We start from the raw sequence: 25,749 nt of genomic DNA on the forward strand, positions 1-25,749 counted from the left end.
AATGCCTGATTTTGAAACCTGGCTTTGCTCCCAATTCCAGCTTCCTCTTAATGTGCATCTTGGGAGACAACAGGTAATGTTTCAGATACCTGGGTCTCTGCCACCCACATGGGAAGCCAGCAGTGAGTATCTGTCTTTTGGCTTTGGCCTGGCTCAGAACCTGATAGTTGAGGACATTTAGGGAGTGAACCAGTGGATACTCATTCAGAGAATGTGTCTGTTTTTCCCTCACTGACTGTCAAATAAGTTTTAAAACATAAATAAGAATATTGTGATATATGTTGGTGTTAATAGTAGTGAGTATAATGGAAACTAATGAGTTGATCTGTAAGAAGATTAAACATTTTAATATGTTTATGAGCTCTTCAAATATTTCACTTTGGAAAATATATTCTTCACTTGGAGTTCAGTGGAGGTATATTCTTCCTTTTCCTCATTTATAGTTGTGTATATATATATATATACACACACATATATATATAGGTTTCTTTTCTACACCATATTGAAAATATTTCATCGTCTTCTTTTGGTTTTTGGCTAGTTTTGATATTTATTTACGTACAGAAGTTCAAAATTCCATGCTATGAAATCAGTTTTATACTTTATGGTTTAACTTTGTTTTGTACCAAAAGTACCAAATTCTCAATCTGGGATTTTCTTCAAATTCATTTAATTTTTCTCTTACATGGAATGTAGATATCACTAAAATCAATAAATCACTAAATATCACCAATATCAGTAAAATCAAATAATTTTCCAAGCATAGTTTACTTAAAAATCTGTGACCTTTGATTGCTTTTCATTGCCATGGTTATCATGATTAATATGGTATATTTATGGGTGTGTCCATTCTGTTTCATGAATCTATTAATTCTTGATTCAGTTTCACAGGACTCTTTTTTGTTTGTTTTTTCAACTTTTATTTAATAAATATAAATTTCCAAAGTACAACTTTTGAATTATAGCAGCTTTTCTCCCCATAACCTCCCTCCCACCCACAACCATCCCATCTCCCACTCCCTCTCCCATCCCATTCTTTATCATGATTCATTTTCAATTATCTTTATATACAGAAGATCAAGTTAGTATATACAAAGTAAAGATTTCAACAGACTGCACCCACAAAGACACACAAAGTATAGAGTACTGTTTGAGTAGTAGTTTTACCGTTAATTCTCATAGTACAACACATTATAGACAGAGATCCTACATGGGGAGCAGGTGCACAGTGACTCCCGTTGTTGATTTAACAATTGACACTCTTGTTTATGGCGTCAGTAATCACCCTAGGCTCTTGTCATGAGTTGTCAAGGCTGTGGAAGCCTCTTGAGTTTGCCAACTCTGCTCTTATTTAGACAAGGTCATAGTCAAAGTGGAAGCTCTCACCTCCCTTCAGAGAAGGCTACCTCCTTCTTTGATGGCCCGTTCTTTCTACTGGGATCTCACTCACAGACATCTTTGATTTAGTTTTTTTTTTTTTTTTTTTGCCAGAGTGTCTTGGCTTTCCATGTCACAGGACCCTTTTTAATTGATTTATAATATAAGTATAATTTTAATCAACTATCTTCAAGATGCCATTCATTTTTGTTATATGCTTTTCCTTTCCCTCAAGATACTTCATTAAGAACTGCATTGAAAGTATCAATTAAGTAGAATTGATTTCATGATACTAACTCGTCCATTCTGGATTACAGTAAATCAGGACTATAGCATATGCTTATTCAGGCTGCTCAACACCTATGTAAAATTTTTCAGGTTATAGTTTTCTTTTATGGATTCTTTTTTCTTCTTTTTCTTCAAATATTTCTTCTTTTCTCCACCTCCTTTCTTTCCTTGTGATCCTCCTCCTCTTTCTCTTCCTTTAAAAATATTTTTAAGGAACTAGTTAACTTGAAAAATCACAGGAACCTAATTCAATCTAGCTTAAAAAAAAACAGAAATTCCTATCTCATAACTGAAGAGTTTTGGATCAAGTACCATTGGATTCATGTACTCGAAAAGGAATAGCTTCAGGATGTGTTTTATAAGGAAAAGCTTGAGATAGCTAAAGCAAATGTTGTCTTTTCTTCAATGGTCTGATCTCCAAAAGGATCCATTAAAGAATTTGTTGGATTACGTGCCTTCCTGTAGTCTAATCATAGGAAGGCTTATTGAGTATTCAGATTGATCTGGGAGAGAGAGAGAGATTGTAACTTTAAAAAAATATTTATTTATTTTCAGTTTTTATTTGAAAGAGAGACATAGGGACAAATGGAGTGCAACGTCCCATCCACTGCTTCGCTCCCCAGATGTCTGCATCAGCCAGGGCTGGGTCAGGCTAAAGCCGGGATTCCTGAATTCAGGCTGGGTCTCCCATGTGAGCCACATGGAGACAAATAGTTGAGCCATCATCTGCTGCCTCGCAAGGTGCAAATTAACAGGAAGCTGAATCTGAAGCAGAGGAACCAGGACTCAACCCAGTTACTTCAATATGAGATCCGGGCATCCCATCTGGCAACTTAGCCACTGTGCCAAACACCAGCTTGAGAGACACTTCCCCCCACAAAAAAAAAAAAAAAAATTTACTTGAGGGTGAGAAGTTTCCAAAAAGTTTAGAGGGCTTTGAAAAATCATAAAATATATTTTCAGCAATATTAATTGACATTTATATTTTTGTGGATCTGAATATTTTCTACTATATTTTTATGTTGATTTTGTTGATATGAACCAAGTTGTTGATTTCTATATATTTATATTAGAGTATCTAATTGGAATATTTTTCAGTTGCTGTCTTCATTTTTTTTAAGATTTCTTTTTTTTAACTTTTATTTAATGAATATAAATTTCCAAAGTACAGAATATTGATTACAATGGCTTCCCCCCCATAACGTACCTCCAACCCACAACCCTCCCCTTTTCCACTCCCTCTCCCCTTCCATTCATATCAAGATTCATTTTCGATTCTCCTTATATACAGAAGATCAGTTTAGCATACATTAAGTAAAGATTTCAACAGTTTTCTCCCACATAGAAACATAAAGTGAAAAATACTGTTTGAGTACTAGTTATAGCATTAGATCTCAATGTACAGCACACTAAGGACAAAGATCCTACATGAGGAGTAAGTGCACAATGACTCCTGTTGTTGACTTAACAAATTGACACTCTTGTTTATGGCATCAGTAATCACCCTAGGCTCTTGTAATTTGTTTTAGAGACAGCTACTGATAGAGAGGCAGAGAGAGGTATTCCAACCTCTGGTTCACTCCCCAAATGGCTGCAAAGACTGGAGTTGTGCTGATCCAAAGCCAGGAACCAGGACTTGTTCTGAGTCTCTCATGTGGGTACAGGGGCCCAAATACTTGGACCATCTTCCACTACTTTCCCAGGCTATTAGCAGGAAGTTGGATCAGAATTTGAGCAGCTGGGACTCAAACCTGAGCCCATACTGTAGGATGCTGGTGCCACAGGCGGAGGCTTAACCTACTATGCCACAGCACTGGCCCTGTATCTTCACTTTTTAAAGTAGAATTCTATATCAGATGTAAAATAGAATCTCTTCATTCTTATGATTACATCATATGTATTTTTATGTATTGCTGTTAAAGTGTAAAAAATAATTCAGTTTGATAGTAGATACTTTATATGTTCTTAATTTAAATGGAAATATGTTAGATAGTCTTTCCTACTTAGTATGATAATAACTATCTATGAAATAGGTAACATTTTATTATTTTAATGTTTTGTTTTTATGTTAACTTACTTAAAATAGTATTGATTAAAATAGTTTTTTCTTGTTCTTGTGAAATGCTATGTGTGCTTGTGTGTGTACTGTTTGAGAACTTCACCCTTAGTGGCATGGATTGATATAACTTAGGTATATTTGTGTGTTTGCACACGCATGCATGTGTTTGTCCTGTATTATATCTGATATTATGCTTATTCTAGATTTTAAAAATGATTTGGCAAGTGATATATAGTTTGTATTTTTGCAATAATAGTAGACCTTTGCTATGCTATATGAGTTTTCAAAAATTTATTTGATTGATATAATTTATATACAGTTAAATGAGACATTTAGTACATTCTTAACTTTCAAGAATTTTGAAACATACTTGTATCATATTTTATGTGTTATATAACAACCATACCAATCAAGATAGAAAAGTTACCTCCTTGCAATCAATCACCTCCCCATTTCTAATTCCATGTAACCTGGACTTGCTTTCTAACACTCTAGACTCGACCTCCTTTTTCTAGAATTTCATACAAATGAAATTAAACAGTTTTTAGTTTTTTCTATTCTGGTCTTTTGTTCAGTTTGCCATAAATGGTTTATTCCCTTTTACTGCTGGCTAGTATTACATTTTACAGATATACTGCAATTTGTTTAATCCATGAATCTTTTAGACATAATGAGTTTTTTCAAAGTTGGAATTATAATGAAGAGAGACTGCTTATGAAATTGTATATGTCACAGTGAGAATGTGTCTCATGGCCTAACACTTTGAATGAATTCTTTGGATCATACAAATTTGTATTTAACATTTTAAGAAACCATCAAACTAGCTTCCACACTAGTTTGTAATTTTATAATTTTCTCCAAAAATGGAATTTTCTCAGTTTTTTCACATCCTCAAAAATACTTGGTTTTATCAGTCTTTTTAATTTTAGCTATTGTAAAGTTGTTCTATGGTATATTATTTTAGCTTTAATTTATGTTTTCCTCATGAATGTTGAGCATGATTTCTTGAGTTTATGGACCATTACACCATCTTTTCTGAAATTCCTTAAATTCTTTTGCCAATTTCAAAATACTGAGTTGCCTTCTTGTTTGTGTCTACACACATACACGCACACAGATAGCCTCATTACAAGCTCTTTGCGGATGCACATATTGCAAGCCTGTATATTCGTATGCCTAATCCTGCTGTTTAAGAAATAGATATGTTGATTATAAACATGTGAAATTTGATACTTTTGTCTTTTGATTCATGTTTAGCTTGTCTCAACTGAGAAGTCATTGCTTACCTAAAGATTGTTCATATTTTCTCTCAATATTTCATGCACACAGCCTGCCTTCTGCCACAGAAGTAGGCTTAGTGAAGGAATCAGAGTTGAGAGAACAAGGAGGAAAAGGGATGGCACTAACTTTTATTAATCTATAGCTAGTTTTAGTGCCATTACAAGTACAGTCTGGCCCTTCAAGAATCTACCGAATGTCCTGCTGTTCATTAAGCTCTCTCCTCCAGCCAGTTGGAACTTCCGTGTCTCCCAGTCAGGTGTGACCTCTGGAGTTGTTCAACTCACAGTTCCCTGTGGTTTCACTCTATGCTTGAAGAGGTTTGAACTAGGAATAGCCCTAAGCAGACTACTTTGCAGATTACAGAGCTCTTCCTCTTCAAAACTTTCAACTTGGCAAGTTTGTCACATTCTGATCGAGTTTTCCCTTCATGGGCTGCAGTCTGGAAACTGTCTCCAGGCTCATAGTTATTAGATCGTGGGGTTCAAATGATTCATTTCCATTCTCCCAGATATCACAGCTTCTTGCTGTTCTGTGTCTAAACCTTTTTCCCCTCCATATATTTTATCCAGTGTTCTAGTTGTATCCAGCAATAAGACAAGTCTGGGATCAAATATCTATTATGACAGGAATTGAATTTTGTAGAGTTTGTTTGTTTCATTTTAATTGTGTTAAAGCATGCCATCAAATTTAGCATCTTTGCCATTTTTAAGTGTACAGTTCATTGGCATAAACTACATTCATGCTGTCATACGATCATCATCACTGTCTATCACCTGCACATTTTCATCTTCCAAAACCGAAGATCTGCGCTCATTAAACATTAATTCTTGTGGCTGGCATTGTGGTGTAGTAGGTAAGGCATCCCATGTGGTTGCTGGTTTGTGTCCCGGGTACTCTACTTTCAACCTAGCTCCCTGCAAATAGCCTGGGAAAGAGTGGAGGGTGGCCCAGTGTTTGGGTCCCTGATACCCACAAGGGAGACCCAGATGAAGCTCCTGGCTCTTGACTTCATCCTGGCCCAGAGCTTGCCCTTGCAGCCATCTGGGGAGTTGGACTAGCGGATGGAAGATCTCTCTCTTTCTCTGTCTTTCCCAGGCCCAATCTGTAACTCTTTCAAAATAAATAAATAAATGTTAAAATATTAATTCTTTATGAATTTAAAAATATTCTTATTAATAGATAGAGAACAGATTTCATGTATTCCAAAGATACAGTTCTATGAACATAAGGATACTTCCATTCCTTCCTCTCTCCTTCTTCCTTTCTTTCTTTTTCATTTTTTTAAAATTTATTTATTTTTATTTAGTAAATATAAATTTCCAAAATACAGTTTGTGGATTACATTGGCTCCCCCCCATAATTTCCCTCCCACTTGCACCCCTCCCATCTCCCTCTCCCTCTCCCATTCCATTCACATCAAGATTAATTTTCAATTATCTTTATATACAGAAGATCGATTCAGTATATATTAAGTAAAGATTTCATCAGTTTGCACCCACACAGAAACACAAAGTGTAAAATACTGTTTCAGTACGAGTTATCACATTACTTCACATTGGACAACACATTAAGGACAGATCCCAGATTTAAAGGGTGTCTCCAGAGAATGAAACGTATATGTCTCTCTGCCTGTCAATTATAAATGAAAGTAAATAACTAAATAGAGTTTCTTATAGATAGCCTATAGTTGGATTCTGTTTTGCATTCATTCTGCTGATCAGTATGTGTGTGTGTATGTGTGTGTGTGTATGTATGTGTGTGTGTATGTTTTCTTACTTAAAATAGTTTTTTATTGTTCCCTGGCATCTTTGTTATCATGTTAAAATATACAGAGAAGATACTTCACAAAGTGTGGGAACATGGCATTAAAAGAAATTTTAGTAGGGCCCCAAAATTTTGAAGTCATTTGTAGTGTTTCCATACTGAGCATTTTCCATGATCTTGGTGAAGACTCTTCATATGCATGAATTTAAAAAATTATTTGCGCCCAAATAAACTTACCGTTTAAAAATCATTTATGGGTTAGAGTGTGATATTTCAAGACATGTATACAATGTGTACTGACCAAACAGAGTAATCAGCATTTCCCTTTCCTTGACATTACTCCATGACTGGTGGCTTAGAGCTTCAAGTAGAACTGCCCTATGATCCAGAAATCCCACTACAGGGCATATACTGGGCAGACTTGAAATAATTGTATCAGTGAGATACCTGCTCCATTATGTTTATTGCGACACTCTTTGCAATAGCCAAATTATGGACTCAACCAAAGCATTCATCATTAGGTGAAGAATAAAAAAATATGGTATAGATATATTATGTGATACTATTTAGTCATAAAAAATAAAATTCTTCCTTTGCAACCAAATGAATAGTACTGGAGGACATCATATTCATGATACTATTAATGAAATAAGCCTGGCCCAGAAAAATACCACATATTCTCCCTCATGTACAGAAGCTAAAACAAGAGTTACCAAAAGCAATATGAACACAAAATGGTGAGTACTTGAGGCTGAAAGAGATAGGAGGATAGATAGGAGGAGGGAACCTGGATAACAGGTACAAAGTTAGAGTCACATAGAAGTTCCTAGTGAGCACAGGTGGGACACTATAGTTTGTAATAATCTAGTATAGATATTGTATGAAAAATCTATGCCTTTTGATTGGAGCCCTTAATTCCTCTACATTTAACGTCATCGTTGATAGCAAAGCACTTACTACTGCGACTTTTAGTTGATTCCTTTTTTTTTTTTTTTTTTTTTTTTTTTTTTTGGACAGGCAGAGTGAGACAGAGAGGTGAGACAGAGAGAGAGACAGAAAGTTCTTTCTTCTGTTGGTTCACTCCCCAATGGCCGCCACGGCCGGCACTGCGCCGATCCGAAGCCAGGAGCCAGGTGCTTCCTCCTGGTCTCCCATGCAGGTGCAGGGCCCAAGCACTTGGGCCATCCTCCACTGCCTTCCCGGGCCACAGCAGAGAGCTGGACTGGAAGAGGAGCAACCAGGACAGAATCTGGCGCCCCAACCGGGACTAGAACCTAGGGTGCTGGCACCACAGGCAGAGCTATTAGCCAAGTGAGCTGTGGCGCTGGCCTAGTTGATTTCTTATAGCAACATTCTTTGAATCCCTTCTCATTTCCTTTCTTTTGGATTCTCTAGATATTTTCTTTGTGGTTACCCTGGGATCATAAGTGATATACTAAAGTTATACTAATCTGTCTTAAATTTATATTAACTTTGCTTTGATTATGTTAGCATTAATTTTACAAACCAAGAGTAAAGTAAATGAATTTACAGTGAAGCAATATTCACAATAGCCAAGATATGGAATCAACCTGTGTCCACTATGGGTGAATGGATAAGGAAAATGGTGTATATGTTTATGTTTCTAAGTATTCCTATTTAGCTATGAAAAATAATGAAATTCTAACACTTGCACCAAAGTGGATGGAACTGGAAGTCATTGTTGCTAAATGAAATAAGCTGGGCAAAGTTAATGCTCCATGCTCTCTCTCCTATACAGAAAATTTTAAAAAGTTGATATAAACTTATAATAGTGATTGCTAGAGGCTGGGGAGGATGTGGGAGAAAGAGGGCGGATGAATAATGGGTACCTACACACAGAAGTAATAGGTTCTAGTGTTCAGCAGTACAGTGCGGTGGCTCTAGTTCAAAGTAAGATTATTCTATACTGTCTGAAGAACTAGAAGAGAGGAGCTTCTGGCTGCAAACATAAAGATAAGGAGATGGACATGCGAATGGCACTATTTGATCCACTTACTATGTATACATGTGTTACAATATTGCATGATACTACATAAGAATGAACAAGTACTCTTCGTTAATCAAAAATTTTTAAAATAACGTTGATCCAAAAAGAATTGCACACAAATCTCTACTCCTTTGCCGTTTGACTCTGCTCTACTTTATATTGCTGACAATACAATCTGCATCCGTATACATTGTGTAACCCTTGATATAGATTTACATTTTTTGCCCTTTTATTTTAAATACTGTAGAAAATAAAAATCTTAGAGAAGAAACTGCAATAGCATTGTCCTTGCAATATCCCATACTTATCTTTACTGGAGAACTTATAACTTCAAGGTACAGTCTAGGGTACTTCCATTTTGAACTTTTAGGATACCCACCAGAACTCCCAGCTTTTGCTATTCTAGGAATGTTTTAATTTCTTGTTTCTGAAAGATAACTTTGCTATATATAGGTTTCTAGGTTTACAGATTTTTATTTCAACCCTTTAAATATGCCACCCACTTCAGTCTGAACTGCAGGGTTTCTGCTGAGAAATCCACTGATGATGTCCCTGGGGATCCCTGTAAGTCTTCAATGCCTGGAATTTTAGTTTTCTTTCTGTTTCTAACGTTTAGCAATTTGAGAATATAAAAGCTAATTTTTTTGTATTATTCTGTAGCCTTTTTATTTTTTAATCTGATACTAATATCACCAATGAAATGAACTATATATCACAGTGATTCTAAAGTAGCACAAAAACACAATAAAATGTAAACTCCTAGTGGTATCTGATGGGCAACTGTTTTTGCTTACACAGTGGCATCAGATAGAAGCTGGTTGGTTGTTATCACTGCTTTCCTTGATTAGGTTCACTGCCATATCTGGCTGTTGACTGGCTCTCAGTCAGCTGAGGTGACTAGTGACCAGCACAACTGTGTAGATTAGCTATTTTAAAAATTATTTAAACCTATCTGTCTTCTTAGGCCACACCAGGATTGTCTCCATGGTGATGACGGAGATGTGGGTATCCCCATAGGCAGGTCCTTTTGAAGGCTCTGGTTGCTTTAGATGTGAATTAGGAAGTGCGAGGTTTGTGTCCTTTCAAGGGGTGGGGCTGGTGCAAATCGCCCACGATATGAGAATGCCTTCCCACTACGAGGTAAATGGCATGGATTTAGGAAAGGGTGATCAATGGAGCTGTTGTTGAAACAGAACACACCAACATAATACTTCCCTTGATTTTCTTTTGTATAAGTAAAATAGTATTCTGTTAGGAAGAATGTACCTAATTCCTTGCCTCCCCATTAATTTAAAATTTCCTGTGTCCTCTTTTATTCTGTGGGTCTTGTCTTCAACAAATCTAACATGTACTTAACATGACGTTATCAGGAACTGTACCATGTCACTTATGGGTGATGTACTTTAGGACAAGGGTGAAATGATTTGGTCCCAAACCTTTCTACTTGGAACTTTCATTCAGGATGCTTTTATCAATCTGATGTATTATTTAAGAAGAGAAATATGAAGTCATATTCCTCTATTTATAACCTGGATTTTCTACCTTGATATTTTTAGGATATTTTTCTCTTTCATCGAAATCCAAACCAGTTTCTAGGAAATCTCTTGGTGAGTGTGATTAACTCATTTTCTTTAGATGGTAGTGAGCCTTTTCAGCTTGCAAACTCTGGTATACAATTATATTTCCTTAAATGCTTTCTCCCTAAAAACATTACCTTCCTCAGAGAATAGCACTAGTGTTAAATTGATTCATCATTTCTTATCCTATACCTTCCTCCCCTCATTTCCTAATACAGGAAGAGCTTTCCATGTTTGTTTTAACATTTTCACTTTTCCCGAACTGGAATAATTCATTATTCTGTTTTCCAACTTATCTTATTGTTTATTAGATCTACAAATTTTCTTTCACTGGGTCTCTGCTCCTGTTTCTGAGACATGATCTTTTTTGGATTTTAATGAGGGTGCTGTGGACTTTTCTGCAATTTCTAGTAATTCTAGTAATTTCTAGTTTGCTGCATCTAGTAACAGATTTCTCTGCTGATGGTCGTGGGTGATGATTTTATTCCCTTATCTGTATGACAGAGATCTCACTGCTTTATTGCACACTACTCACTCATTCCAGGGCAGGTAAAATCTGCCTTGGCTGAGAGTGGACCAGCTATTTGGATGGATTTGTTGTGGTTGGTCCTTGTCCTGGTTCCAGCTGATGGAAAGGTGGATGTACATGATTCCCTACAGAGTTTTCTCGGAGAGGTCAGCATCATACTGCACTGTGATCCCATCTGTTCTGCCTCTCCATTTTATCATTCCACGGTACTAGGGACAAATGAAGTATCAAAGTGTTTAACTTATCCAAGTATCTCTTCACTGTTTGGGGATTATATGCAGATCTTGCTTCTTCATTGCCTTCCTCTTTCTTCTAAATAATTGTGATAACATTGCATTTATACTTTCAAAACTGGAATTACTGTAAGTAACTCATATTACCACTAGTATTAAAGTAACATATTAATTTATTTTTTTGCAGTATTTTCCTTGGGATAGATTCTTAGAAGTGGAATTACCAGGATAAAGTATACAATATTTTGTGAATTTTTTTTTGACAGGCAGAGTGGACAGAGAGAGAGAGAGAGAGAGAGAGAGAGAGAGAGAGAAAGGTCTTCCTTTTGCTGTTGGTTCTCCCTCGAACGGCCGCCGCGCCTGGCGCATCGTGCTGATCCGAAAGCAGGAGCCAGGTGCTTCTCCTGGTCTTCCATGCAGGTGCAGGGCCCAAGCATTTGGGCCATCCTCCACTGCACTCCCGGGCCACAACAGAGAGCTGGCCTGGAAGAGGGGCAACCGGGACAGAATCTGACGCCCCAACCGGGATTAGAACCCGGTGTGCCGGCGCTGCAGGCGGAGGATTAGCCTATTGAGCCGCGGTGCCGGCTGTGAATTTTTGATATAAGATATTATTTCCCAAAAATGCTCACCAAGTTAAACTTCCATAGCAGTATAAATATATACCCTCATTTACAAAAAGCATTTGAAATGATGTGCTTATCATGAAAAAAATTACAATTTTGAAAATTTCTGCAAAAGAAAATTGTAAGTAGTGATTGCTTCATTTCTTGTGATGACTATTGTTATTACACTGGCTTAGTTTTTTCATTTTCTGTCTCAGTTCTTTTTAGAAAAGATAGAAAGTTAGGTAGATAGATGATAAACAGAAGTCATGCAGAATGCCCTCATAGATGAGAATACCATAATGATAACATTTAAGCTGTTTCAAATTTTTGTGAGATTATATGTAAGCTTATGATTAGTGTGCTTATACTTCATATACATTATTTTTTAATGTAAATCTTAGGAAGAAAGTCAAGAAAAAGAAATATATAAAAGAACATGTATACCCCCCACAGTTATGCACACAGAGTTTTAGGGGAGCATTGTATAAACTTACACTGTCAGCATTCATTGATAGGAACATTTATTACTTTTATCCTTGCCAGTATTGAGTATTAGAAGGACTTTTGCACTTTTAACATTTGATACCAAAGTACAATACCTTTTGTTTTTGTTTGTAATCATTTGATCACTAATCATACAAAACAGTATTTTTCCTAACACTTATTATTCATGTATAAGTACTTTTCTGTAAAACTTCTGTTAACATTCATAATCACTTTAGTTCTTTTTTATTAGCGATAAACTATTGTTATTATTTTCTCTTTGTATGTATAAAAACAATTTTAAATTTTTAATCAGTTACAGTTACTTATGTTTTGTAACCAACGTGTTACTGTACACATGGTGGTTTCTCAGTGAATTCTGTTGAATTATAACAGTGAAATACTTCCTATCTTGCAAATTCAATTCTGTTCTGGGCAAAAGCAGAATCAAACGTTATCCCAGTACTCCATCTGACTTTTTTCCCCTTCTTTTTATAGATAATAAAAGACCATGCCTTGAATTCTCTCAGCTAAGTCTAAAGGATTCCTTTCAAGATTTGTTTGTTCCCAGAATAGAGATAATTCTGATGCTGTACACCAGGAACAATCTCAATTGTGCTGAGCCACTCTTTGAGCACAACAACTCCCTTAATGTGAATTTCAACACAGAGAAAAAAACAGTCTGGCTTATTCATGGATATAGACCAATGGGCTCCACCCCGTCCTGGCTTCGGAATTTTCTGAGGGTTTTGTTGAATAAAGAAGATGTGAATGTTATTGTAGTAGACTGGAACCGAGGTGCGACAACATTCATTTATAACAGAGCGGTTAAAAACACAAGAATAGTTGCTGAGAATTTGAGTGGGCGCATTAGGAATCTTTTGGTAAGTCTTGGAATTTTGTGCTTATGCACAGTATGCACTCTGCAACACAAAGTGACAATAAAATACTCTTCTCCCATATCACAGGAATTCCTGCTCTGATGTACTAACGCTGAGCCATCTTCTTTGTCTGCCTAAATAAGTATTTCAGTACATGATGTGCCTTATTCTTTAAAAAGTCTCTTAAATATTCAATTATTAAGTTTGTTTCTTTCAACTCTACCTTTATAGACTTCAGAATAGAGCAGTGATCCTGTGTGGAGAGAGAGAATAAACTATATAATCATTTCATTCCTTTGATTTCTTTCCTAAGGCACAGCTGATATGTTTGGAGTTAATCAAGTGTGAATTTGTGAAAATGAGGAGAAAGTAGCTAGAAGTGTAGCGTAATTCTGCCACCTTGGTCATTGGGTTTAATAAGTTCAACCTCAGTTCAATGTCATCTATAGTTTGAATGATTCTTATTTATTTAACTAACACTTTTAGAAATCCGAGTCTGTCCTGAGAAAAGTGGTGGTGATGGGAAAATAAATGAGAGAAAGAAGGTGATGGTGATGGGGAAAGAAATGAGAAAAAGAAAGGTGATATCTGCCTGGGGGGAGGTGAGCATCTTTGAGCTTGGAAACTGACCTTGTATTGTGTTATGGTGAACTTCCAAGCCTCTTTTGAAATTGAACTTAAATTTATAAAAATATTTATATGAATATTAAATGAATAACAAAAAGCTTGTGAAAAATAGAATTAAAAGATGTTTATTTGAGTGCAATTTTTTTAAATCCATATATCCTTGTCCAGGTTTTTCATAGTGCACCTTTTCCACGTGCTATTTGAATACTCCTCATATGCCTGGATTGTAAAACTTTTCACCAAATAATATTATTTAATTCCATTTCCCACCAACATTTTGAAGTACTCTTATAATTAAATATACATACCTGTTTATATACATGCTTGACCAATGAGTGATGTGTAGTAATCACTAAATAAAATCAGCTGCCATTATTACAGTGACATCACATCATTTGGACAGAATCACACCATCCTCACAAAGTTGCAAAGGACCTAATTGTTTCAGCCATTTTTACTGATAGTCTATAAATTGCATAATTGATTTTTCCTGATGACTGAGATCTTTTCTCTAACTGACAATAAGTGCCCTGAAGTATGGGATATTATGTGTGATAGAACCAGAACAAAGGATCTCATAGGCTCCAAACACAAAGAAAAGATAAGGCAATGAAAGGGTTGATTGTCTGGGATGATCAGTGTTAGTTGTGGGCCTATGTTGAAATGTTGTATGGTACTCCTTAAAAATATATGTTACATGCTAATCCAAAAATGTACTTGTAAAGTGTGGGAAATTTGGTTACGCAGTTAAATTTCTGACAATGCCATTGCTTACAAAAATTTCACATGAAGGAGAAGATATGATAAGATCAGTAACATTAAAATTCGGAGAGATACTCCCTCAGGGTTATAGACACTGATTGATCTGAGAAATTTGAGGACAGAGTAACTTTGTGCCTAGAAAGCCTGAGTCTAATTTTTATTCATTCATTCATTCATTCATTTTCTTGTTTGTTTTTATTAGTGGCAAATACTCCACATCTTTCTATGAATCACTGGAAGTGCTACTTTACAGGCTGGGCAGGATCTACTCACAAGTCTTGTGTTAGCTCCCCAAGAATGTTGTGGAAGAAACGTGTCCTTTGTGTAGGCTTCTGATGTCTCCTTCTGGAGAGAAATTGCTTAAAATTCATGCACCCTGTTTTGTCATCTCTGTTTTACTCATTTTCCTGGAAAATTTTGTACAACCTAACCAGATAAAATAAGAAGGCAGATTAGCATAAATTTTGAGGACCAACAGTCCATCTGGCTGCTATAACAAAATATAATGGACAGGGCAGCTTACAAATAAGAGAAATCTGTTTCTCACCCTTCTGCTTGTGGGGAAGACCAAGAACAAGGCCCCGACAGGTTGTCAGGTGAAGGCTCACTTGCTGGTTCATACATCTTACCTTTTCACCGTGTCCTCCCGTGGAAGACAGATCAAACAAGTGCCTTTGGGCTTCTTTTAACGAGGCACTAATTCTCTCATGAGAGCTGCAGCCTCATAACATAATCAATGCCCCATCCCTCAACTCCCACTAGCCTCACCTTCAGATGTAATCCACTTGGGGTTTAAGATTTCAGCGTGTTAATTTGGGTGAGAGGAGATACTCACAATCAGACCATGGCAACTGGAAATCCATCATCTCCCCTTCTACATATATATGGGCTTGGGCAAGTCATTGCTTCTGAATTTGGTTTCTCAAGTGCTATTTATTTAGTATTTCTTAGGTGCCAGGGATGGTTTTGGGCAAAGGATAAAAACAACTGAGTCATAGGAAATTGAGAATATTAGCTTTAAGATTTATAAAGCACAATTCAAAGTAGTTAGCACAAAGTTTTCGCCTAATAATGTCTATTATTATTGTTGTTATATCATGATTTGTTAATTTAGTGTGTTATTTTGCATATACTATTTTACATAATATATGTTACGGCTTTAAAAATTTAAAGATGTAGTTGCTTTGAAATTATAGTCTCTTTTCCTATCTCCCAGAAACAGATTAAAAAACTAATGAATTATAGATCGATATAGGACACGTAATTTGTGATTACCTGAACGAAAACCTTGACACTGCATTTTCAATTGCAGAAACATGGAGCATCTCTTGACAAGTTTCATTTCATAGGTGTGAGCTTAGGGGCTCATATTAGTGGATTTGTTGGAAAGATATTTCATGGTCAACTTGGAAGAATAACAGGTAAAATGATTTTGTATAAACTTACTGTTTCAACACACTTTTTAAGCAACAAGTTACTTTATTTAAAACTTGGCTGATATAATAATTGAGCAATAGAAACTGTGTACATTTTTTCTGTGTTATAATAAATTATTAGTCTTTGTTTCAGCTATACTCCAAAGCCTTATTTAGTTCTGAGCAGAGCTTAAGGTATTAAAAATGGAAATGAGAAGGAATAGTGTATTTCTGCAATTCTGTCTAAATTTGAACACATTATTTTTAGAATATAGAGGACAATGTAGTCAATTAAAGAACTGTTCATTCACATATCAGCTAAAAATATATCTATTTTTTTACTTTTCACAAACTTTGATATATTGCAATACTTTTAAAAGTTTTACTCACAGGGCCAACACCATGGCTCACTTGGTTAATCCTCCACCTAGCAGCATCAGCATCCCATGTGGGCGCTGGGTTCTAGTCCCGGTTTTTCCTCTTCCAGTCCAGCTCTCTGCTGTGGCCTGGGAAGGCAGTGGAGGATGGCCCAAGTGCTTCGGCCCCTGCACCCGCATGGGAGACCAGGAGGAAGCACCTGGCTCCTTGCTTCGGATCAGTGCAGTTCTGGCCGTGGCGGCCATTTGGGGAGTGAACCAATGGAAGGAAGACCTTTCTCTCTGTCTCTCTCTCTCTCTCACTATCTATAACTCTACCTGTCAAATAAAAAAAAAAAATTACTCAAATGCTTAAAGGGAGAGTCAATAGTTAGCACCCAAGTTTGAGGGTTTCTGGATCCTAACTGCTCTCCGATTTTCATAACAAGATTAACTGTATCCAGAAATCTCAGAGGCTAAATAGTGCTGGCAAGGATTTTCATTCTTTTAGGAGTGATGGTGATTTTAGAACTAGAAGGATAATATTCCTCCTTAAGCAATTCACATTTTAAAACAATTATTTATATCTGTGTCCATAGAAGATCCATAATAATTTCATGCACTAATAAAAAGTGATAGAGTCTATAGTTAAGTTTCAAAAAAGGAGGAGGGAGAAATAAATAACTTGTTTAGATAGTTGGGATGTTTCCAAAGCTTAAGTGTACCTTGAGTTATCTAATCTGATCATTGTTAATATTATCCTCATGAAACATAAATGAAAACTGAGGTTCCTTGAATGATATAAGAGAGTTGGAAAATAAGAGGTAAGCCACAATTTGCACAAAGTTTTCAACCACCCATTTTTTTTTTTTAAAGTTTTTATTGGGCCAGTGCCATGGCACAGATTAATCCTCTGCCTGTGGCGCCAGCATCCCATATGGGTGCCAGTTCTAGCCCCAGCTGTCCCTCTTCCAATCCAGCTTCCTGCTATGGCCTGGAAAAGCAGTAGAAGATGGCCCAAATCCTAGGGCCCCTGCACCCGCATGGGAGACCACGAGGAAGCACCTGGCTCCTGGCTTCAGATCAGCACAGCGCCGGCCATGGTGGCCATTTGGAGAGTGAACCAGGAGACAGAAGACCTTTCTCTCTGTCTCTCCCTCTCACTGTCTGTAACTCTACCTCTCAAATAAATAAATAAAATCTTTATTTTTTAAAAAATCTCTTTATTTTTTTAAATATATCTTTATTTTTTTAAAAGATTTTATTTATTTATTTGAGAGGTAGAGTTACAGACAGTGAGAGGGAGAGATAGACAGAAAGGTCTTCCATCGGCTTGTTCACTCCCCAAATGACTGCAACGGTTGGAGCCAGAAGCTAGAAGCCTCCTCCAGGTCTCCCACATGGGGCCAGGGACCCAAGCACTTGGACCATCTTCCACTGCTATTCTAGGCCATAGCAGAGAGCTGTATTAGAAGAGGAGCAGCTGGGACTAGAACTGGTGCCCATATGGGATGCCAGCACCTCAGGTGGAGGATTAACTACTGTCCTAGCACCGGTCCCCTCCACCATCTGTTCTTCTTTAATAACCACACTTAATCAGTTTGAAACAGTCCTACTCCAATTCAATGTGTGCTTACTGATATATAAATCCAGTTTGAATGTGGAAATGCTGCATTAGAATAATTTACATGAAATGAAATATTTCTGTCTCATTCAGTCAAGTGAACTAAATAAAACAGAAATTAACACAATGATATTTCTTTTCATAAATTGTCTTTTAAGATGATTATTTATTTAGATATTCTCAAGGAATTGAATTTTATCTCATACCCCTTCTTTTTGCTACTCTCCAGAACTTGTATCTTTATTTCAAATTGATACTCCAGATAATATCCACATTCCATGTATTTTAAATATTTTCTTAAAAGCATGCATAAATCTCTTGTGATAAATAAATGACTGGATAAGAATAAAGATGTTTTATCCCACATCCCAAATTTCATCTGATACCCAAGAGGCATTCCAGAGCTATAGAAAAATTTAGAGTGAACTAGTAAGGCCCACTGTTCTAGGGGGGACAAGATGATATTAAATAGTTCTTCCCTTCTCAGGAGAAATAGCTGTTATCAAATATTTTTACTACTGGTTTACTCCTAATTATTTCTTAAATTAATATTTGAAAAAAAGCTTTCTACTTTGACCAGCTCCTCCATAACCTTCTTGAGGCACCTCTAGTGTGGATTACCTTGACAATCTGTGAATATCAGTAATAAGTATTTTTCCAATAATGAAGATATTTGATATTCATTCAATTTAATTTACCTTTATTATGTTTTTGAACAGGTTTAAACTAACACTATGAATACTAGATTTTTAATGCAATAATGCAATATGATGAACACCATAGTGATAGCTAGTAATAACTGATTTTATTGATGGTTTATTTCGTGCATTTCAGGTCTTGACCCTGCTGGGCCCAAATTCTCTGGAAAACCATCCTATAGCAGATTGCATTATACTGATGCCAAATTTGTGGATGTCATCCATTCTGATGCCAATGGTAACAATGCACGATGTATTGCTTAATTATTTAAATGAAAAAAGGAAGTATAGCCCTGGGGAAGAAGAGATTACAAAAGGAGAAAGAGTTGGGGATAAAATGATTTTAAATCTGTAATTATAGAATGCTAATGTTTTCATTAGTCACGGCAGCATTGCCTGGGGTTAGTGATTTCCTGTGTTGTCAAATGGACTGCACACCTATGGTTTACCTTGTTTCAAGAGGTGTCATATTATCGTACAAAATAGAAACTTGGTAGAAGTTAGTTCATCCTGCCCATATATTGACAGCTTTATTGACTTGAACACCCTTCCTCCCATGCATACTGTTTCTGACATATCCAGGTTACCACTGTCTCTTACTGTGTCTCAGCAATGTGTATCAATCTGAGCGTAGCATTTCAACAACAACGTATTTTTTCTTCAAAGTTAGGGAAGTGATTTCTCTGTCATTTTAAATTATCTTCTCAAAAAATCTCTAACATAGTATTAATAGTGTAGATGATAGTACATTGGGCAGATTCTTAATAAATACTTAACTATTCTGAAGCCTTCCTTGACCTAATATTGATGGAGCGCTGCATTTATATCAGGCAGTATTATAAGTACTTTATGTGATTTAATTCTAAGTTTCCATGAGACCGATAATCATAGTTGTTTCCCCTTTTACAAATGAGGAAACTAGGGTCAGGGTGACAAGGTCAGTAAGTGAATGATCCAGAATTTGAAATCATGTATTTGATTCTAGAGTGTTCACTTCACCAGTATATTGTTCTGATGAACTGATAATTTAGATATGTTGTGGGAATGGACATGGAAGGGTGTGATTTCTATCTTGCTTAAATTAGAGACAAGAGGAAGAGACACTGAAACTAAATCTGTAACCCTATTTCTTCAGGTTTCCTTTCTCTTTAATCCAAGTACCATAATTGCTCTCATGTTATCCTGACTTTATCTTGTGATCGATACCAGTTTTTTTTTTTTTTCCTGTGAGATATAAAAGCCATATTGACAGTCTCTCAACTTCTAAAACTATACTCCAAGGAACTGAGGCTATAATGGGAACAATTCTGCTCCTTATTTAGAATAAAGGCTTACCTATTAGAAAGCGAATGCTCATAGGTTTAGTTTGATACCCCCAACCTCTCTTGTTTTCCTTGCTGCTAGCTCTTCATATCAACTTAATATCATATCCACACACAGGTATCCCTGCTGGTCAGAAACTTGTGGTCCCTTGTCTTAACTCTTCCTCTGAAACCTCAGCATTACTTCTGATGATGCCCTTTTGAATGAGCCCTTAATGCTTTTTATTATTTTTGCCTGCATTTTTGACTTTTAGTAATAACCTGTTATGGACTATCTTCTATTCCCAATGTTTTCTGGTGACTCCAACCTATCAGGTGTAATCTGGCACTGGATTGTCTCAGAGTTGGCAGCTCTGATAGAGCTTTCAGTGTCCATCACAAATAAAGAACACTGATTTTTGTCATTGCACATTAGCCAGGAATTTCTTAAACACTTAGGCTCAGCATATAATTAACAGAATACCTGCAGTGGAGGATGGCCCAAGTGCTTGGGCCCTGCACCCGCATGGGAGACCAGGAGAAGCACCTGGCTCCTGGCTTCGGATCAGCGCGGTGTGCCGGCCGCAGCGGCCATTGTGGGGTGAACCAATGGACAAGGAAGACCTTTCTCTCTCTCTCTCTCACTGTCCATACTGCCTGTCAAAAAAAAAATACTCTTTCCTTGAGTGCTAACAAATCTTCTACCTGCCTATACTCCTTGTCCTTTTTCAGCTGTATATGTTAAAGAAGCCATGTGGCACTCCAACGTGGAGGACTAGGTGACGTGGACAAACATTCCTGCTGAGATACTGGCACAAATGATCAGTGTTCAGAAGATTAAAAAAAAACATAAAGGGAGGCAAACTGGTAATTTGAAGTCACTTTGTGTTTTATGGAAGGTTTTCTGAGGCAGAGACTCGGAAGTGCATTTGAAACTCTCATAATGGGTCTTGTAAAACATTTCTTACTTTTTTTCTGGGAAACCAGAGAACAGCACTGCAGGGGCAGAGGTAAACTTGCAGAAAACCAGGATTTTTATGGTCTGTAGCCATCCTTCCAATCAGCTGAGTTTCTCAGACAAAAATTACAGAGATTTCTTAGGGAAATTTTAGATAGCTGGAACTTCTAGGTACCCCACAGATTCAAACAGCAGGCCTCTTTAGTGAGTCACATCACCTTTCATCTCACATTATTTTTATAACTATTTTGAAATACTGTTGTGTTTATTAACATTCAAATAAAAATAACCTAATATACTTGAAGAAAGATGGTCTGAAGCAATAGTCAATAAATAGTAAGCATTGGAAATAAGTCAATGAAAGAAACTGACAGGCCTACAGATATTGCAGTTATTATACATTGACTATAAATATATGCTTATTATTTTTAAAGAGGTAAAACTAATGCTGAAATTTTCAATATAGCATAAATATACATATGGTTGATTGTGTTTGATGAAAGTAATGAAAATTATATCCTAAAAAGTAAAATAATTTTCATTCAATGAATGAGCTTAACAGAAAATTGAAAACAGATAAAGATTGTTTGAGTGAGTGAACTAGAAAATAGATGAAAAGTAGATTTGTAGAATTAAGGAAATAGATATCAGAGATTGAACAATACTTGTATAACAGAGCGCTTAAAGGTAAATACAGTGCATACTCAGGAGATAAATCATGTTTTGCTAAATACAGCAAAATACAGCAAAAGTAATGTTTAAAGACTACCTCATGATTTCCCCAAATCAAGGAAATATAAATAATACACAAATTCACAATATTTAATTAATTCTAATAGAAGCAAATAATGAGAAATTCTCACTGAGAAACAAGATACTAAAGCTGCAGAAGGACAGCTATTGAGATACTACTGTGTAGGCCGGCGCCGCGGCTCAATAGGCTAATCCTCCACCTTGCGGTGCTGGTACACCAGGTTCTAGTCCCGGTCGGGGCGCCGGATTCTGTCCCGGTTGCCCCTCTTCCAGGCCAGCTCTCTGCTGTGGCCAGGGAGTGCAGTGGAGGATGGCCCAAGTGCTTGGGCCCTGCACCCCATGGGAGACCAGGAAAAGCACCTGGCTCCTGGCTCCTGCCATCGGATCAGCGCGGTGCGCCGGCCGCAGCGCGCCGGCCGCGGCGGCCATTGGAGGGTGAACCAACGGCAAAGGAAGACCTTTCTCTCTGTCTCTCTCTCTCACTGTCCACTCTGCCTGTCAAAAAAAAAAAAAAAATGATACTACTGTGTTTGTGTAGGAATAATAGACTCATACTTTAAATAAGGGTAGTACCCTGGCTGTTTCAAGAATAAAAATGGAACAAATACATTTTAAATTTAGGCAAATTAAACTGAGGGAAACAATTATGAATATAATGGCTGTTCTTCAGGCTAAAGGAAAATTATCCCTACCTTGTAGCTATTCAGGAAAGAAAAGCAATGAAAATGGTAAAATATTAAGATGAACGGACATTGCATTAAGTAGTGTTAATAACATTCTATAAGACTTAAAATAGAGAGTTAAAAACTCTCTCACATAATAGTATATACATTTGGGGACTAGTAAAAGAAGTTCAGATATTCTTTGTTCCTTTCATTGTAAGGAGAGAAGGTAAAAGTGACTCTGTATTGCTTCATGTTTATAAATAAACTATCCATGTTAAATATCCAGAATATCCAGAAAGAAAAGAATGAACAAGTATGTAATTCCCAAACTATTGTAGGACAAAAACAGAATATTTTTTTTAGAAAATGCAAAAGAAGACAAGAAAAAAAAATGAAAGGTAAATTACATGGAACCAGTGAAGCAAATAGAAGGTAGTTCATAAGGTGGTAAAATTAAACCCAACTATGTAATCAAAATCAGAGCATTAAGCCCATTTATTTTGAGTCATTAGTACTCTTAGGACTCCTCTGTATTAAATATCCGCATTGCTAAAAAGGATTTGAACCTTCAGGAGTCACTCAATGATCAACAAATCTAAGTACACTTTTATGTTATAGCTACATGCTTCTTGCCACTCCAACCCAACTTGTTCTGAGACAGAATAATTTTTAATGAATGTAATACCAGCAAGTTCTAGGCATTGTTATCTAATGTGAGAGTGAATCATCACACTGATCTACAAGGTCCTTAATGACTTGGCTTCATTTCTTCTGATGTTCACTTTTTCTTACAAATACTGTCTTCCAGCTACTGTGGCTTCCTTGAATATGCTGAATATACCCACACATATCCTTTTGGCTTGCTACTTTACATCCTTCAGGTCTTTGCTCAACTCCAACCTCATCAGTAGAAAATTCTCTAACTCATCTACATTGAAGTTTAGTGACCACTCTTGCCAGGCATTTTCTGCCTCTTTATTCTGCACAATTTTTCCCCATGGCACTTATTCTCATCTGACATACTTTATTTTAACTTATGTCTTACTTTCACTGGACAATATTTTCCACCATGACAAGGATTTTTGATGTAGTTTTTTTTTATCTTTTACTTACGCATTTATAGCACAAAGTACTTTGGCCCAGTGTAAACTGGTGATTTGGATATATGGTAGATTGATAAAGTACAGTTTTCACAAACAATTAATTTAATGGATTTTCAGAAAGACTTAAAAATCATTTATTTTAAATTCAAAATTATATAGTCACTCTCAGTGGGTTTTAAGGAGATATTATTTTATGCAAATGTCACCAACCTGGTTATATATAGTTTGTGATTCTTGGATACTTCTCTTCTCAGGTTTAGGCATTCAAGAGCCCTTGGGACATATAGATTTTTATCCAAATGGAGGGAAAAAACAACCTGGCTGTCCTAAATCAATTTTTTCAGGTATAAAAACAGACTTTTGAATGAATTAACATGATTCAAAAGGATAAAATAACCTACTTTTTTTCCTCTTAACTTTGGTTTAATCACCATTGCGTATAAGAAAAGTTATTGATCAAAATGGATTAATTTAATCCTGCTTAGTTTGTATAAGTAAAAGTTACATCTGGACATTGATGAGACTATTATGTTTTGGTGTCAACTGTTTTAATTCATCATTTTAGGAGAAGTTTAAGTGATTGAGGACGCAGAAGTAGCTGAAGTCTCATATAACACAAGTTTGATCTCAGGACTTATGCTTTACAGTCGCCATAGTACAATACAAAAAAAAAAAAATAGACTTGATGATTGGCTGTCTTGTGAATAGAGAAAGCTGAGGCAGAGCTCCGGGTGTGGATTTTGGCTCACTTGAGTCATAGCTAGAAACATCTTAGGTCTTCAATGGCAGTTGGTCAAGTAATCACACATGGCCGAAAGTCACAGCAGCTAGAGAAGTTTGGTCAAGGGGATAAGTACGTGAGACATTGTGCAGAAACAGAGAGGTAATAGAGTCTTTAAGTAAGCTGTTTTCCTAGTTACTTCTGAAATTGAGTGGATGCACTGAGTATGCAGGATTAGAAGAGAAAGATTCATACATTAGTTATTAAATATAGTAGCACTTTGTAGAGTTTGCTAAACTATTGAAATTAAGTATCTTTGTTGTGTTACTTATTACTTCAGAAAAGTATAAATGTTATGCAAAACACATGCAAATTTAAGGTTTCCATGATGCTATTTGTTTAATGGCGTGAGATGTAATCATGTATTAGAATCAACACTTTAATATTCTTAAGGTGAGCAATATTTATTAGCACTTAATATTTTACTGTTTCCTAAATTATGTAAACTTGGTTGAATGCATCAACAATTGTTTTGTTTTTAACCCTTAAGGAATTGAATTTATCAAATGTGACCACCAAAGAGCAGTTTACCTATTCATGGCAGCTTTGGAATCAAACTGCAATTTTGTTTCATTTCCTTGTCAATCTTACCAAGACTACAAGAGTAGTTTATGTGTGGACTGTGACAGTTATAAGGAAAAGTCATGTCCTAGGCTAGGTAAGAGAATGGTTATTTTGTTATAAATCTTTTTTGAAAATGAATAACATAATATTAGTATTTTCTGCTGAAAGTTAAACTATGCTTATATTTATTTATGGAAGTGTTAACATTTTATGGAAAATTATATGAGGAGATGTTGCATATGTTTCATTATTTACTGAATTTTTTAAAATTTTTATTTAGTAAATAAAATTTCCAAAGTACAGTTCATGGCTTACAATGGCTTTTCCCCCCTATAAAGTATTAAATTGTACAACAACAGTCAGGACAAGGGCTGATCAAGTCACTGTTTCTCATAGTGTCCCTTTAACTTCAACAGGTTTCCTTTTTTGTGCTTGGTTAGTTTTCACTGATCAGGGAGAACATATGAAATTTGTCCCTTTGGGACTGGCTTAATTCAGTCAGCATGATGTTTTTCAAATTCCTCCATTTTGTTGCAAATGACAGGATTTCATTGTTTTTGACCGCTGTATAGTATTCTATAGAGTACATGTCCCAAAATTTCTACTGTCTACTGTCTACTGTTGATGGGCATTTGGGTTGATTCCAGGTCTATTATTTACTAAATTTTTAAATAATATTTAATTAGAGGCACATGGTTGCCTGCCTTTAGAAACTGTTTATTTTAACTTTATTTGATAGTTTGTAGGGTGGTGGTGGGGTAGGGCAGGGCAGGGCAGGGCAGGGGGGAGAGAGAGAGAGAGATAATGAGAGAGAGAGAGAGAGAAAGAGAGAGAGATTCATTTACTTGTTCACTACCCAAATGCCTTCAATAGCCTGGGCTGGGCCAGGCTGAACCAAGAACTCCATCCAGGTTTCCCACATGGAGAATAGGGACCTATGTACTTGAGCCATCAAGGATGTGCATTACCAAGAAGAGGAGTCAGAACTTGAACCAGACACACTGATATGTGAAGTGAGCATCCCAAAAGGCAACTTAATGTTCATGCCAAATGC

General features: G+C 36.3%; 1 protein-coding gene across 8 annotated transcripts in view; it reads left to right on the forward strand.

Annotated features, from left to right (window-relative positions):
• Positions 1-25,749, forward strand: part of LIPI (lipase I) — a 62,806-nt gene that overhangs the window by 13,925 nt on the left and 23,132 nt on the right. For 4 of the 8 annotated variants that reach the window (XM_051859445.3, XM_051859446.3, XM_089330649.1 and 1 more), the window contains 6 exons: positions 10,334-10,384; positions 12,706-13,091; positions 15,790-15,898; positions 18,707-18,808; positions 23,605-23,694; positions 24,622-24,789. In XM_051859445.3, the coding sequence (XP_051715405.1) occupies positions 12,795-13,091; positions 15,790-15,898; positions 18,707-18,808; positions 23,605-23,694; positions 24,622-24,789 (766 nt within the window). In that variant the 5' untranslated portion in view covers positions 10,334-10,384; positions 12,706-12,794. The remainder of the gene's footprint in view (positions 1-10,333; positions 10,385-12,705; positions 13,092-15,789; positions 15,899-18,706; positions 18,809-23,604; positions 23,695-24,621; positions 24,790-25,749) is intronic. The other 4 variants (XM_008267126.5, XM_089330648.1, XM_051859443.3 and 1 more) reach the window with 1 other exon arrangement.

The sequence above is a fragment of the Oryctolagus cuniculus genome, chromosome 4, assembly GCF_051225735.1.
Source record: "Oryctolagus cuniculus isolate XC-2025 breed Fujian yellow rabbit chromosome 4, ASM5122573v1, whole genome shotgun sequence".
NCBI classification, from domain to species: Eukaryota; Metazoa; Chordata; class Mammalia; order Lagomorpha; family Leporidae; genus Oryctolagus; species Oryctolagus cuniculus.